At 41.5% G+C, this 14,948-nt stretch overlaps 2 protein-coding genes across 2 annotated transcripts; both read left to right on the forward strand.

Annotated features, from left to right (window-relative positions):
* Positions 1–408: 408 nt before the first annotated feature.
* rap2c (RAP2C, member of RAS oncogene family) lies at positions 409–4,678 on the forward strand. Its single transcript, XM_030397085.1, has 3 exons — positions 409–1,405; positions 2,459–2,744; positions 3,316–4,678. Exons 1-2 carry the CDS (start codon positions 1,133–1,135, stop codon positions 2,735–2,737), a joined length of 552 nt encoding a protein of 183 aa, XP_030252945.1. The 5' UTR covers positions 409–1,132; the 3' UTR covers positions 2,738–2,744; positions 3,316–4,678.
* Positions 4,679–9,821: 5,143 nt separating this feature from the next.
* zgc:92907 (UDP-N-acetylglucosamine transferase subunit ALG13 homolog) lies at positions 9,822–13,591 on the forward strand. The gene is made up of 4 exons (XM_030397180.1): positions 9,822–10,035; positions 10,958–11,120; positions 13,112–13,250; positions 13,344–13,591. The coding sequence occupies exons 1-4, from the start codon at positions 9,955–9,957 to the stop codon at positions 13,453–13,455; spliced, it is 495 nt and encodes a 164-aa protein (XP_030253040.1). The 5' UTR covers positions 9,822–9,954; the 3' UTR covers positions 13,456–13,591.
* Positions 13,592–14,948: the final 1,357 nt, after the last annotated feature.

Consider the following 14,948-nt stretch of genomic DNA (forward strand, 5'->3'; position numbering starts at 1 on the left):
ATCAGACTTAGAAGAATGGACCACTAGAAAAAATATGCTTTAGGGCTTCCGTAGATATCCCTCAGGTTTATTTGTATTTAATTCAAATGTTTGATTCTACAATTGTTATCACAGAGTACTATTTTTATTCAGTTTTATTTGATTGCATGACCTTAAATCTGTGAAAACATCTGACTAGTAGGTGGTAAAATACATAGATTAGATACTAAAATGTTCTTACTTTTACTTGAGTGGTATTCTGGGGTCACTAAATAACATGTCCAAATACTGACTAACATGAAATCAAAATTTTGCATGGGATCAACTGCATAAACTTGGTGACTGGAGTCATGTTTGCTGCACATGTACAGATTTTTCTATTATTCAGGGCTAGAAGATGTTTTTATTCTGAAACCAGCCTCGCCGGAAGTCGTGTTGTCGTTACCGGAAATGAGACTGTTAGCTTCAGGAAATCAGTTGGTGGAAAAAAGCTTTCCTTTCTGTAATCAAGCCTCCCCAGTACAGAGTCAAACATACACAGGAGCAGCAGCAAACTATAGCCAATGGACCCTCGGATTATAACATTTAAGCTGCGGTTTATCCATCGATAGCACGTCCGGGTGCCGAAGCGCTGGGCCGGGCCGGAACCAGAACCAGGCCCGGACGGACGGACACAGCCAGCGCTGCGTTTTGCGACACCGGCGGGCTGCCTGTGTGTGTGAGTGGGAATTGGCATGCTGTCTGTAGGGGACGTCTAATGTGTATCACCCCGTCTTGCTGTCTGTAGCTAGACAGCAAGCTCGCCGATGAGACCCCGGTACTTGTGCTGTATCAGATCGGATGTGAAGGCTTGAGGCTCGAGCATGGGACAACGCGAATTTAGCCAGAAGCGAGCTAGCTTTAACGCTAGCTAACGCCAGAGTTAACGTCAACGGACATCAACTTTTACTCGCTAGCTAGCGAGGCAACAGAAGAAAAACGAGTATGAGCGCCACACCCGGGTTTATGTGAAAGAAGAAGAGTTATTTTACATCGCCTTACATTTGTTAGTTCGCTTGTTAGCTCTTTAAAAGGCCTGATAAATGTTTCTGGAGCGAGTATAGCAGTGTAGCTAAGTCGTTAGCTGCTAGGTTAGCCTGCCTCGACCGCCCCAATGAAAGAATACAAAGTGGTCGTGCTGGGCAGCGGCGGCGTCGGCAAGTCCGCGCTGACCGTCCAGTTTGTCACCGGCACCTTCATCGAGAAATACGACCCGACCATCGAGGACTTCTACCGAAAGGAGATCGAGGTGGACTCGTCGCCCTCCGTGCTGGAGATCCTCGACACAGCGGGGACGGAGCAGTTCGCCTCCATGAGAGACCTGTACATAAAGAACGGACAGGGTTTCATTCTGGTCTACAGCCTGGTCAACCAGCAGTCATTCCAGGTACCTGATGTGCAAGACACCTTATATCACACACAGGTGGACACTGCACATAGCTAGGTGGTTAATCAGCGCATTTAGGGTGTGATTCATGCTGTACTACCATTGTAATGAGTGCTGGTAATGATAGAGCCCTGCACCATCAGAATTTCACTTGGCAGAATGCAATCGGTTTGCTCAAAGATAAATATTTGATTTAGGGATATTCATCTAAAGCCAGTGGTGCTGTGGAAGCAATCTGTGGCACCTGTTGTGTTGCAATACCGTTATTGAGTATACTCTCCAATGTACTTGTAACTTTAGTGACGAATGATGCCTCAAAATATGGAAGTTAATTCACTGCACAACGAAGTGATCAATTTTAAGGCACATTATAGAGAGCATGAAAGCCATTAAACAAAGTAAACTCATGCAGACTTCATTTTTAACAAACCAGCATAATGTAAAACATCTATAAACTGGCTAAGCTGTCAGTGTGCAGGAAAAAGAGGCCACATCTTTGCCTAACGGTAACAAAAACGTTTAAATCTGGCTAAACTGTATTTTAACAACAAACTCAAAGTGATGAAATGCCATTTAAAAAGAAGAAAAAAGTACCACGCTTTACATGTTTGATTAAGACGGCAATGCTTGTGTAATGATGATTACTGAAGGGAAGATATAATGATATGTGTTTTTATTTCAACACTACGTACTAGTGTTTATGCTATATGTAATATTTTCTAAATCTCAGCGGTAGCAGTTTTCCGTGAGTGTTTCCTACTCACAGGAAATGATGCAATACCAAAAATCCAAGTGCAACTTCGGAGTGATGTTGGCAGTTAAACTTTACAAAGAGAAAGAATACATAGCATTGATTTGTAGATTTAAATCTTCAGTCACCCGTTTCAACACCAACTTTATTGCGGCTGTGACACCCAAAAAGTATGCATACAGACCTGTCCAGTATGGATGAACTACATGTTAAGAATCTGTTTAAGAAAAAGTTTGAAGCGTGGATGGAAGTGCTACGCAACCACAGTGGCCTCTCATATCCTCTCCGTCTTCATCTTTCAGGACATCAGACCAATGCGAGACCAAATAGTGCGAGTGAAGCGCTTCGAGAAGGTGCCATTGATCCTGGTCGGGAACAAGGTCGACCTGGAGTCTGAGCGCGAGGTCGCTGGGTCAGATGGTCGCGCTCTGGCTCAAGAGTGGGGCTGCCCTTTTATTGAAACTTCTGCCAAGAGCAAGACTATGGTGGACGAGCTGTTCGCAGAGATCGTCCGACAGATGAATTATTCCACGCTGCCGGAGAAGCAGGAGCAGTGCTGCACGGCCTGTGTGGTGCAGTGAGGAAGAGGTACGAGCACTTCCATTGCTATCTTCCACTGCATGGTTGCATTCATACTCGAGCTGTGCCAAAGAGCTCACAAACACAGCACTGTGGGCCGCTCACTTATTTTACAAAATGTGATAAAATGTCCCTGCAGTGGCTGTGTAGAAACGGTTCACAAGCTGAGGAGAAATGTGACACATGGATGACTGTGTGGCGCTTTCAGTGCAGTGTAAGGGAGAGGAGAGGAGAGGTTGGAAGTGAGAACGACGAGTGGGTGGTGCTGCTCCGCGCAAACCGTTGGTTTAGCTTGTTATCATAAGATCGCAGAAAGTATGTGGAATGAAGAACTGAGCAGCCCGGGGCCGAGAGGGAAAAGACCCTGAAGAGTAGAGACTAATGAAGCGGACAGGCCTGTGAGCCGAGCCGTACAAAGAGGAAAATGTGACATCCTGAAAAAGAAATTATGTTCCAAAACAGGAAGTTCACTTAGATCCAGTGACAGATGTTGCCTGTTAACCATTGCCCACACAGATGCACACAGAGAATGCCGGTTTCATCCATTTAAACCTGTTTGTTTTTCTCTCTTTCTGTGCAGATACATCATCTGTCTGGATCACCACGAGGATTTTGATGAAACATGAACTTGGACAACCTGACTTTTGAGCCCAACAACAAAAACTTACCGCTAACAGCCGGTTAAGTTTCTGTTCAATGTGGTTTCTGACCGTCTATCACAGAGCATCTGACAGGAAAGACGTCGGTCCTATTTTTGATATCATAACTGTTTAAAGACGTTTCTGCTGCAACCTTAACGGCCTTTGCGATGACCCAGAATGGAGTCAGACAGACAGACTTTTAATGAGCGAGAACGGCCATCTGTGAATTTCAGTCTCTTTTTTTCCCCCTTTTAGTCTAAAGTATCCTTGAAATAATAAGCAGGAGTCTTTGTGAGGTTGCAGCTTCTTTTTAAAGCTGCTTTAATCTCTATTATATACTTTATTATTACTTGTATTATGTCTCAAGTTTGGAATTTGACAAAGTATTTCATAGTATTGAAACATTTTGACTTTTAAGCATGCATACTTCGACCAGTTTGCTGCTGCCCAGGCACACTGCTCTATTTAGATTTTGGAAATCTCGGCAAAAATAGTTCTGTTAACAGGCAGAGACTGCAGCCAGACTTACAGTAGACCATTTTTTTTTTTTTTAGCTTCAGGAAACATAGACAGGATGTTTGACTTTGTGGATTAACCCTGTAACACTTCCATCAGTCCACTCTGCTGCCCTGCAGTTCGAGCATTTACCTTTTCCTCATCGCAGAAGCCTGAAGCAGCTAAACTCATCTGAAAACACGCATGCTCGAAATTGAAAATGTTCCACTAAATCAACTTGAAGTGATAAGGAAGAGCCATTTTACTGTTTTTAGCCTGAATTCTGTCAGAGTCTCTGCAAGGCATGAATCTCATGGACGCAGGTCTTCCATTTTCAGTTTTCTCGAGGAGTCTCTGTGGGAAGATGATTTTGGAACGACCAAAGGAAGCTCACAGTGCATATTTGTGTTTGACTACATGACGTGTGTTGCTTTAAATTCAGGAGACGCTGATTTTCTTGTCATCAAGTAACTCCCGCTGCAATGTGGTTTGATAAAAGTTCTGGCACAGTTAATCAGATTTAACTTTTTTTCTTTTTCTGATAGTAACATATTTATTAAAATCTAATGACATGGGTAGCCAGTTTTAAACTCTTAATTTTATACTAGTTTTCGCTTTTTGTGACTTTTCAGGATACATGGTACATTGTTCTTTGGGGTTTTTGTTATTTTGAAGCTGAGGATTTAACAGAGCCTTAAATAATTTCTGTTGCACCCTGGTCTCATGTCTCTTATTTTTTATTCTGGAAGATAAACCGTTGTCATCGTTTGGTAATAAACATGCTGGCCTTTCTGCTTTTTGTCATGAGGAAAAGCTTTACAGTTTTATCTTGGATTGATACAAAATCAGTTCTGCGTCCTGCTGACCTCCGATCATTCCTGGTAACAAAATGTTACGGGTTGAATTTTTCCCACTGATCATGTGCACTCACTGTCTCGCCTCACTGCCTCCAGTTTGGGAGCCATTCTTCGATAGAAAGAGACTTCGAAAGTCATTCTGTAATGAAAGTAGCCTCGTCTACTTGGTCTTGCCACTATGAGAGATGTAAACCTTGTGTTAAAGCGGCTGTAATCAATATTTTTTTTAACCTAAACATCATATGAATGTGATAATATAAAGGGGCTGTTCATAGCGATGAACATACAGCGAAATATCTCCTTATCTGCGGTTCCTCTCAGCTTTACAACGCTTTATACTGAGTTCCAGCTCTTTTTTTCTTTTTTAGCTGTCCGACAGCCTCACACTTGTTCAGTTTGGTCTATCCGATGTCGCCATGTCAGTGTTGCTCCAGGACTATCATTTTTATTTATGCTCTCATCCAAAAGGCTCCCGTTTGTATCTCAATCCGGACATGTAATAATACTGTTCAATTGTTATTTTAAAACTAAGTTTACCTTTTGATTTTCTGTTTCTTCTCAGTTTCCTGTCGCAATATAAATACATGAGTTGGGCTCAAATAGATCATTTTACAAAGTTGTACTAATGTTCTGAACAGTAATGTCTCCCACATGTGATTTTCTTGTCTTTTGCCCCGAGTCACAAAGATTAAAACGTGATTTGTCGGTTGCAATGATGCTCCTGAAGCAGCATAAATTATGACGTTCCAGGATCCACACGGTGATATCAGAGTGCGCATTTTGGTTTCTTTTATCGTTTTTGACCCCCACATGCGGCTGTTTTCTGTGAAAACAAAACCTCTAAAGCCTGCTTTACACCAGCTCCTCACTACCCAACAACAGACGAGCACAGTTATAGCGTCTAGCTGGTGAAAACAGTGGAGCTATTAGCAGCTAATGAGGCTCTTGAGTTTGTATAGCTGAAAAGAACAATAAAGAGAAAATGCCTACAAAGTAAAAGCAGTCCCAACGCAGACGAGTAAAGATAGCCAGAAAGTCCTCTAGTTTCCTTCAGTTGCAAATACCAACACATGACAAAACAATTGTAGGCGGCAATTATATCGTTCAGTAGTGATTACTTTGTCCAATCCACGGTTTTATGCCTTCACATCACCGTCCAAGCAATGTGTCAAGAAAGCCATGAGGTGATTTCTAAAAAGCTGGAACAAACATCCACTTAGACTCAAGGATAATCAGAGAGGTCTAATGTAACTGGTTCCACGTTAAAGATTTTATACATTTTCTAATGGGATAAAATGTGAATAAAGTGAAGACATTTTATCACAAAGCTCAGATGTGAAAAAAGGAGGCATGGAACCACAAGGCGACAGTCCTAGTGTTTAATCAGCTTTTTGTCACTGTGTTGCTAAAATCGAGGAACCACTTGTCTTCATCAGGACATGGTGACGCAAAAATCTTGTCCATTATCAGTTTATAGAATAGAGCTTCATTTTTTCAGAATATCAACACGTCCTTTGTGTAGAGCAGAGTGCCCAACAGAAGTGTCGCTCATAAGAGGAAACGGTGCACCTGTTTCCTCTTATGAGCTCAGTGTTTGCATGCCCTTTATGAAATCTGAAAGGTTGCTGTAATTGTTCCTTCTGTCTATACTGGCCACAAAGAGATACCTTCATAATTCCAGTGTGAAGAGAGAGGGGACAAAATCCACTCTGCTGCTTTTGCGCAAGAAAAATGATGAGATTTCAGCAGTGAGACAGATCAAGTGAGTGTCTGTCAAAATCTGTTTTAGTCTTTTAGTGTGAAATTCTCTTTGTGTTTCAGTCACCAGTGTCTTCTTGCTGTGCCACAGAGTGTCCAGAACACAACATGTACCTGCAACATTTTATAATATCCAGTGTGCAGCCCAGATTCACACAGGATATGTCTGTGGATTTGACCTCCATAGAGAAAACAAGGAGTTAAAACGTTGAAGCTACATTGTCTAAAAATATCGACTCTCCGAAACAGGCTACACTTTCCACTTCCTCAATGCTGTGTGTGTGTGTGTGTGTGTGTGTGTGTGTGTGTGTTTCATGCACCAGGCTGGCAGAGTGCACTCGTCTTGATGTGTGCTTTGCAAGTTTTTTTTTTTTATTTTTTTTTCATCATCGTGCATTTTCTGTCACACATGGCGCTGCTGTAGTTTTCACATCCCACGGAGCACAAAGCTGGCTCTTCATCCTCTCGCTCTGCAGTTGTCAGGTGGAGCTGCCGGCTGCTCGCTGAGCCTCTGCATCCTTCACTGAGCTGGCAGCAGCTCCTGTGTGAGGAGGAAGAGGAGGAGGAGGAGGGCGGAGGGGGGTGGCTGACGTCTCTGAAATCAGCAGGGTCACCACGGCTCCTTCTGAGCTCCTCGAGGGAAGAATAGGTAATTTTGAGTGTCTCGTCCTGGTTCCTGCTGGGGTTTTTTCTGTACACACCCCAAGAGAGTTTTTACAAACAAAACCCACCACAGGCTGGTGGGCTATCAGCTGCCTGCGGTGGATAGCAGGCAACAACAAGCTGCAATGAAACACTCATCTTATACCAAAACACAAGAATCACAAAGAAAGTGAGACATTTGTTTATGTTGTAGGTCAGAATGATTTGGCATTCCTCTAGAATTAGACCAAATTACATGGTGAGTAAGTATATTTCTTTATAGATTAATGAAGTAAATTGTTATCTATTTCAGTAGTTCCCATTTTAGTAGTCATGTTAGGTATCAAATTAAATGCTTAATGAGTATTTCAATCACACTTCATGATCCTCCATAAATGAAGCAAGGTCCCAGTGACTTGCAGGCTAGAAGAAGTTTGAACTGAGTTAAATATAGTAGGCGGGTCACAAGACAAGTTTATAACCATGCGGCAGTAGAGGGAGTATTCAGATATTTTACTTAGGTAAAATGGTAATTCAACCATTTAGAAATACTCCAGTACCCTGCATATATAACTTAAAGGGTGACTTCACCGATTTTTACACATTGAAGTATTATACAACCTTTTTCACACATGCAATAGTTCTCCACAAGACTTTAAATTGGCGGTGTTACCCTCAAAGGGATTTAGATTATCAAAGGTGCGATTGCTAATAATAAAGTATGGCTTCTGACACCTACTGGTCACTGCCGGATTATCATAAATGATTAACGATGAGTGATTTTTATTGTTTCTTGTATTTTATTGGCTCATTGTGGTTGTTTTGTACATTACAGCTTTATCTGAAAAGTGATCCGGTGATACAGTTCACCTCAGGTGTTTATGATCCCACAAGAGATCAACAACAAGTCGACATGAAAGCATTAATCGGAAAGACAATAAAGCAATAACACTATGAAGAGCTCTGGTATTTCACACGCGCTACGGAGCAGAAGGTTCATGTATTAAAGGAAACTACAGCAATGAGAAAAGCAAAAGATAAGTGCAGAGAGGGTGTGGTGAATGTGAAGTAAGAAATACGTTAAATGAGCGAAGACGACTCTCACCAATGACTTTACAGCAGTTACACACATCTTAAATGTTCTGGAGTACGTCTAAGTGAATCTCACATGTAACTCAATTCAGCCCATTTGTACCAGAGGCACCCAGACGTCTCTTCAACTACATGTCCCCTCAGAGTTCATGTGAGTCAGCGAGGGCGTTCAAGGTCAAAACATGACCAGCAGTGATAATTTCCCCCCCCACTGGAGCCCAGCTGTCAGTGTCAACCACAAACTCTGATGCCCTGATTTCCCCTGCAGAGCTCTGTCAGCAGATTTGTTCTTGTACACCTGCATGCTTCAGGTACAGGAAGTCTTTGCATCGCACGCTACACACATTTTTTATGCTGTACTTTCCAGGTCGGCTTTGCGTGTCGTAAATTTCAAATGACAGCGACGGTGACGGGGCAACTTATTCACTGTCGCTGAAGGGCCCTCTGTTCAAAATGAGGAGCAGGTGTTCATCTCAAACTAATGGCAGACACAGTTTATTCTCAGAGGTTCAGTGTCCCAGGTGTTGAAATGAATGACTCCGGATATCTTCTGGAGGGACAAATTGGCCCAGAAAAATGTCTGAGGTGGGTTTGTGGTGGACTGAATCTGTGCTAAGGTTGTCAAAATATCCTTTCCCTGGTTAAAAGTTCAACTTTACCCTCAGTGGCAAGTCTTACTCATAAGGCAGACGTTGTTTGGGCCTAATGCTGCAGAAATAATGTACTTTTCTTGTAAGTTATGTGGGAAAGGAGGACGGGTTCACAGGAGGAACTTTGTCGGTGACTGCTAACTGTTGGCAGGGACATTTAGTTTTTTAGGGAATCACAGAATAACTCTTGATACGATATGAGTCATGATAACGATAGCAGCCTGGAGCCTGGAGCTTGCTGGCCCCGCTCCAGAACAGGGTTCACACCAACTTTGTGGTGTTATCCCAAGACACTAGCCCAGAGGTGCTGGTGTGAAACAGGGCTGAGGATAAAAGGAGTAGTGAGACAACACGCCACAGTGTTCAGCTTGGCTTCAAATGTGTGCTTAACCCAGGGCTGGTAGAAGTACAGTGTGAGTCATATAGCCCTGGGCTAAGGCTAACCTTAAGTTAACAGTGTGTGTAAGAAGGGCTGAGGTGAAGATTACAACTTGTCCTTGGCCATGATATATATCTTTTTTTTTTTTTATTTCAAACTGTAAAATTTCCCCATAGAAAATTACATTTTACAGTGTGATCGCTCTGATTTAGTTGTGGCTGTTTTCCTTTTCAGTAAGGGCTCATCACCTGATTTTTTTATATTATTTACCATGCAAATAAAGGAGGGGAACAAGTGTCATTTCAGTCTGATTATTTGGCTAAAATATAATAACAGAAAATTGTAGCAGCCCAAATTAAGTATTTTCACTCTTAATCGACCATCTTTAGTGACTGTAATTATGAAAACTGATGCGGCTTTTGAATTCCGTGCGTTCAAATGCAGAAAATGAACTCTGAGTCGTTACAGCTGAGATTTAAAGTGATTTCTCTTCACGCTGCACGTGAACGAGGCTGCATGTGACGCAGTGACGTCTCCAGGCCTCTGGGGGGCACCAGCACGCATTCTGCAGTCAGCGCGGTGACGTCATCAGTTTGAAGCGGAAGTGCCAGCAGGATGAAAATGAGCTGTCAGAGGAGCAGAGGAGGCTGTCATGTGTAAAAACACTTTAAAAACCGGAACATTGACAGTTTTATTGGAGCGGACATGAAGACGGTGTTTGTGACGGTCGGAACCACGAGCTTTGATGAGCTCATTGAAAGCATCACGACGTCAGAGGCCGTTCAGGTGAGAGAAGATGGTGTGAAAGTGAGCTAGCATGTTGCTAGTTTCCCTTAAATGCTGCAGAAGTTAAACTACTTTATACTGCTACGACGTATTATGTGCATTCAGTCTCAAGGAAATAAAAGTAGAAACACCACATTATAACAACACTCAAGTCAGACTCTGCATTCAACATCTAAGAACTGAACTTTTAGCAACAAACTGCTTAAAGTGTCCAGTACTCATTATAAAGACTGGCCCCTTGTCAGTGTTGTTTTGTATTATTTGACTTTTATTGCTCAATAAACGTTGTAACTTAATGTTGATTGTTTTTTTAAGTTTTTATTATGCTCTTGGATGGTTTAATCTATAAAAATGCATCAATTTTTTTTCAAATGAAAACATATTTATGTAAAATCTCAATCTGACAAGGAACGCGTCACCATAATTGTGAAATAAATGTAGTCGCTTAAGGAAAAACCCAATATTTTTCATTCTGAATGTAGAACAGTATTTTGAAGATGCATTACATTGATATAAAGTAAACAAATATCCCACATCCACAGTCTTTTAATTCCTTGTATACTCACTTTACCAAAACAACCCGTCAGTCAGTCGCTTATCACAAACCCACGCTGTGCAGTCAGACAGTGTTAAAACATTCTAAACTTTATTACATTTTCAGTTCCAGTTAAAACATACTACGCAGATAAGGTACCGTTATGAAAGTGGAGCTTGGTTTTGTCTGAGTGCTGATAATCTGTGTAAAGACAACAGCCGCAAAATAAGAAACATGAAACCAAAGCTGTGATGCTGTCAGGTGTCAGGCGTTGGCACGGACCTGCTCTTTATCTGGAAATTTGGATATCAAGATACTTAATAAGAACATGGCTTTGATGTACAAATTGTGCTTCTTTAAAAAACATTTCTTTTCTCCCCCCTACAGGCTTTAAAGGCTCGTGGTTATGAGCGTCTGGTTCTTCAGGTTGGAAGAGGGTCTCTTCTTCCAGATGCTGACAGCTGTCCGCACATCAGACTGGAGGCGTTTCGATTCAAAGACTCTATCGCTGAAGACATCAAGCAGGCGGACCTCGTCATCAGCCATGCAGGTGAGTAAACTATCAGAAACCGTCAGCACACTTTCAGCACAGTACACTCTGTGTTGACGCATGAAGGAGTAAACATTGGCTGCATATAAATGTAATCTTTTAATTAGGATGTTCCGTACGTCAAACTGCTGTCTCATTATGAGCTCTCCTAAAAACATAATGCACATTAATAAATCATTCAAAGAGAGAGTTAGTCAGTAAAGATAGTGTTCCTGTCTGTTGCCGTCCGAGAAGACATTAATGACGACGTTGAATCCAAAGGAACAGCAAATACAGGTCTATCCTCAGTGTGCACACATTAAACAGAAAACTGATGATTAACACAGCGGAGCATCAACAACAGGCAGATACAGCATGAGGGCATCAGAGGAAGTGGAGCAAACCCTGATAACAGGATGATGTTCAATCCAGTGTGTGTGGATGAGGCAAAATCTGACCTGAGGACGAGACGACTGATACGTACTAAAGGAGCATTCAACCCCAATTTAAAAAAATGTTGGGATGTTGTGAACAAACAGAAATAATAACAGAATTCAATAATTTGCTGTCATGATAATATCAATTAACTGTTTACCTGTGGAACGTTCCAAGCTTGTGCTTTTGAAGCATTTCACAACTTTCCTCGTCTTTTGTTGCTCCTGTCCCAACTTGTTTTAAACATGTTGCTGCATCAAATTCAGATTAAGCATATATTTACAGAAATGACTTAAAGTGATGGGAGAAAACATTAAAGTTTCCCTGTTATTACCAGCGAGTGGCACGGACAGCGTTAGCAACATGGCTACTGCTAACAGTGTGGCTACAGTCTAAAGCAAAAACAAAACAAAACACCATAATATTCCCGATTTGAATACAAACCCTGATCTCATTGCTGTGAAAAGTCAGATGAAAACACTCTGTTGTATTAATAAGAAGGCAGGTTTTTCTTTCTTACTGTCTGATCTGGTAGGAAGAATGCGTCTCATGTTCCACTGGTAAAGACAAAACACATATCAGTGAAGGAGCAGACTCTGTCTGACTCAACACCGGAGAGCTCCACTGAGGTTTATAGGGAACCAGTGTAAACGAGATGACTCATTGTTCTGTTGCAGTTACGCAGTGTGGTCAGCATACTCAAAAAAGTTTGTCTGTCAGCTGAATACATTGTCCTACACTGGTTTCAATTGAGTATTTGTCAATAAGGAAAGTATCACATTGTGTTTAATTGTGTTTAATGGCATCCCATCTTTTGGGGATTTGGAGATTTGTATCAATGTTTTTTGTAGCCTGACCCAGTTTACTATGAATTACATACCTTTAAAACGCATTATAGTAGTAAGGGCTGTCACAATATCAGATTTTCACTACACAGTTATCATCGCTGAATTCACAATAACGTTACTATGGCATTATCTATAGACATTTGACATTCGCAATTCAATCTAATGTTAACTTTACTGCGTGTTTCGTGTCCTTTTTGGGAAAATAAACCTCCCTCCAAATAAAGCACTCAAAAACAACATAAACACTCAATTACCAGTTAAAATGCCACCAGAGTATTTCATAAACAAAAGATGCACAAGGTCAAATATCTCCGCTGAATTATTTAGATGATACCATTATTGTGTATTATTAACTCGATATCAATATTTAATTTTTTGGTTTTCACAGTTATTGTGACACCGCTGACAGCAAAATACTAAAGAGCATGTTTTTGAAACTTGACTCCGTGATCCGTCACAGTGACCCAGTTACTATTGTTTGTTCTTCTGGGTTTGAATTTTCCAACAACATTAAGCAAAAACGCTTTGGCATCATGCTACATTAACAGTTAAAGTGAACCTTATTATGAGCTGAACTACCCACAGACATAAGAAACTGGTGATGATGATGATACTAACATGTTGTTTTTCAGCCGTGTCCATGTAACGGTGTCGCTCACCTTCGCGATCAGAAGCAGAATGAGTTTAGTTCTACTCATGAGTGAGGAAGGATCTTGTTTTTCTCTTCAGGGGCAGGAAGTTGTATGGAGACGCTCGGTGCAGGCAGGCCTCTGCTGGTCGTAGTCAATGACAAGCTGATGGACAACCACCAGCTGGAGCTGGCCAGACAGCTCCACATGGACTCACACCTGTTGTACTGCACATGCAGGTATGTGTTTCTCACATATACAGTTTATATTAATGCGAGTGTATTTAGCCAAACAAAAGTAACGCACAGTTTATTTGTTTTTTAATCTCCCAGCACCCTGACAGAAACACTGAGGACCATGGACCTCTCTGTTCTCAAGCCCTTCATTCCCGGACAGCCGAAGCACTTTGCAAACTTTCTCGACAAAGCTCTCGGTGTTCAGTGAGACTTTGATTTCACAGGACTGCTCATTTTATGTTACACTAAAGTTTGATGATGTTGCAGTAGATTATGGTACTTGGTTCTCGCGTCGGAGCTTTTTTCTGTTTTTGTATGTGATGATAATATATCTCTTAATCTCACACCCTTGTCTGTGCCGTGAATTCTTATCTTTCATTCTAGATTTGGCTTTTTTGTAAAACTTTGTATGCAGGGGAAAGAAAAAGAAAAGTTCACCGGCCCGAGGGGTTTGAGTCGAACACGCAGCAGTTCAGAGAGTTGAAGGCAGCGCTGCGCTTTGAGATGGAACAAAGGCTTCATTGCTTCAGTGCAGCAACGACAAAGAACCGCTCAGTCTTCAAAACCAAAGCTAGGACTCAAAATCCCTTCAAAAAGTCTTGACCTAGACGTTCCCTGGCCTGAAAGCTGAGTTCATCCTCAGAGTGTGGATGTTTTTGTTAATCACATTTTCCGTTTTTTTCACATTTAGTGGGAATGGTAGTTTCTGCTTTTCATTTTCGGTTGAAAAATATTAAAAGTTGCTGTGATATTTGTTGGAGTCTGAACCGAACAAGCATGTTCTCTTGTGTCTGGAGAATATGATTAGCAATCATAACAATTTGACCTTTACCAAAAAGTTGCTGGTCTTTGCGAATGGAATTGGATATTGCACTTCTCCATACTGCAATTTATATATATTCCGATTAATATTGCAGCTCTACAGTCGACCTTGACAGTCAAGTCAGTTTTATTTGCTGATTTGAAGAAGAGACCTTATGGAAAGGTTGTGCTTGATGCTAACTTCTATTTTAAGACGGTACAATTTATGGCATCCATTTTACGATGATGTCCCACTTTTAGTCTTTGTGGCGAGCCATTATGGTGCTGTGCTGTGCAGACGTGTACCTCCTCACAGCTTCAGCTCTTTTGTTACTTTATATTTCTTCGTTATCTCAGTTCTTTTAGCCGAGCACACACTGGTGGATACATTTAAACGAAGGTCATAGTGTTTATCTTGCCGAAGGTCTCTACTATGACATGAAATTTTAATAGTCTGCATATCACTTCCTATCAGTCCCTACTTATTTTCACTTATTTAAAAGGAGACAAAGTGCTGATTCACAGACACGGAACAAATTTGCTGCATCACAAAGAAGAAAGTTGTACCAATTTCTGCTGCAGGGGTGAGATAATGTTTAAAACTATGACCTCCCAAAATCATTTGTCCTCCCAGCACATAGTGGAATATACTCCCAATTTCTCCCAGTCCAAACTGGCACAAACAGGTGCGGACATTTGGATGCCTTTCAGCTCATTTCTAAGAGAAGGTCCTTGATGTGGTACCAGGTCATGTTGTTAATATTTTAAGTAGAATCCCTCTTTGTATGCCAGACCAAATGTACCTCGATCTGTCCGTGTATCTCTGCTGAAAGCGGCACCGTCTGCCTCAGCGAGTACAAGAGGTTGTCATAAATCATCTAATGTGCAGTGAAGAGGTAC

Source organism: Sparus aurata, chromosome 18, assembly GCF_900880675.1.
Source record: "Sparus aurata chromosome 18, fSpaAur1.1, whole genome shotgun sequence".
NCBI classification, from domain to species: domain Eukaryota; kingdom Metazoa; phylum Chordata; class Actinopteri; order Spariformes; family Sparidae; genus Sparus; species Sparus aurata.

Excerpts from the sequence above, each read along its gene's own strand:
- zgc:92907 (XM_030397180.1), top strand. The coding sequence starts at position 9,955 with ATGAAGACGGTGTTTGTGACGGTCGGAACCACGAGCTTTGATGAGCTC. Across the intron at positions 11,121-13,111 it reads CCTCGTCATCAGCCATGCAG|GGGCAGGAAGTTGTATGGAG; the intron begins GTGAGTAAACTA and ends TTTTCTCTTCAG. Across the intron at positions 13,251-13,343 it reads CTGTTGTACTGCACATGCAG|CACCCTGACAGAAACACTGA; the intron begins GTATGTGTTTCT and ends TTAATCTCCCAG.
- rap2c (XM_030397085.1), top strand. The coding sequence starts at position 1,133 with ATGAAAGAATACAAAGTGGTCGTGCTGGGCAGCGGCGGCGTCGGCAAG. Across the intron at positions 1,406-2,458 it reads TCAACCAGCAGTCATTCCAG|GACATCAGACCAATGCGAGA; the intron begins GTACCTGATGTG and ends TTCATCTTTCAG.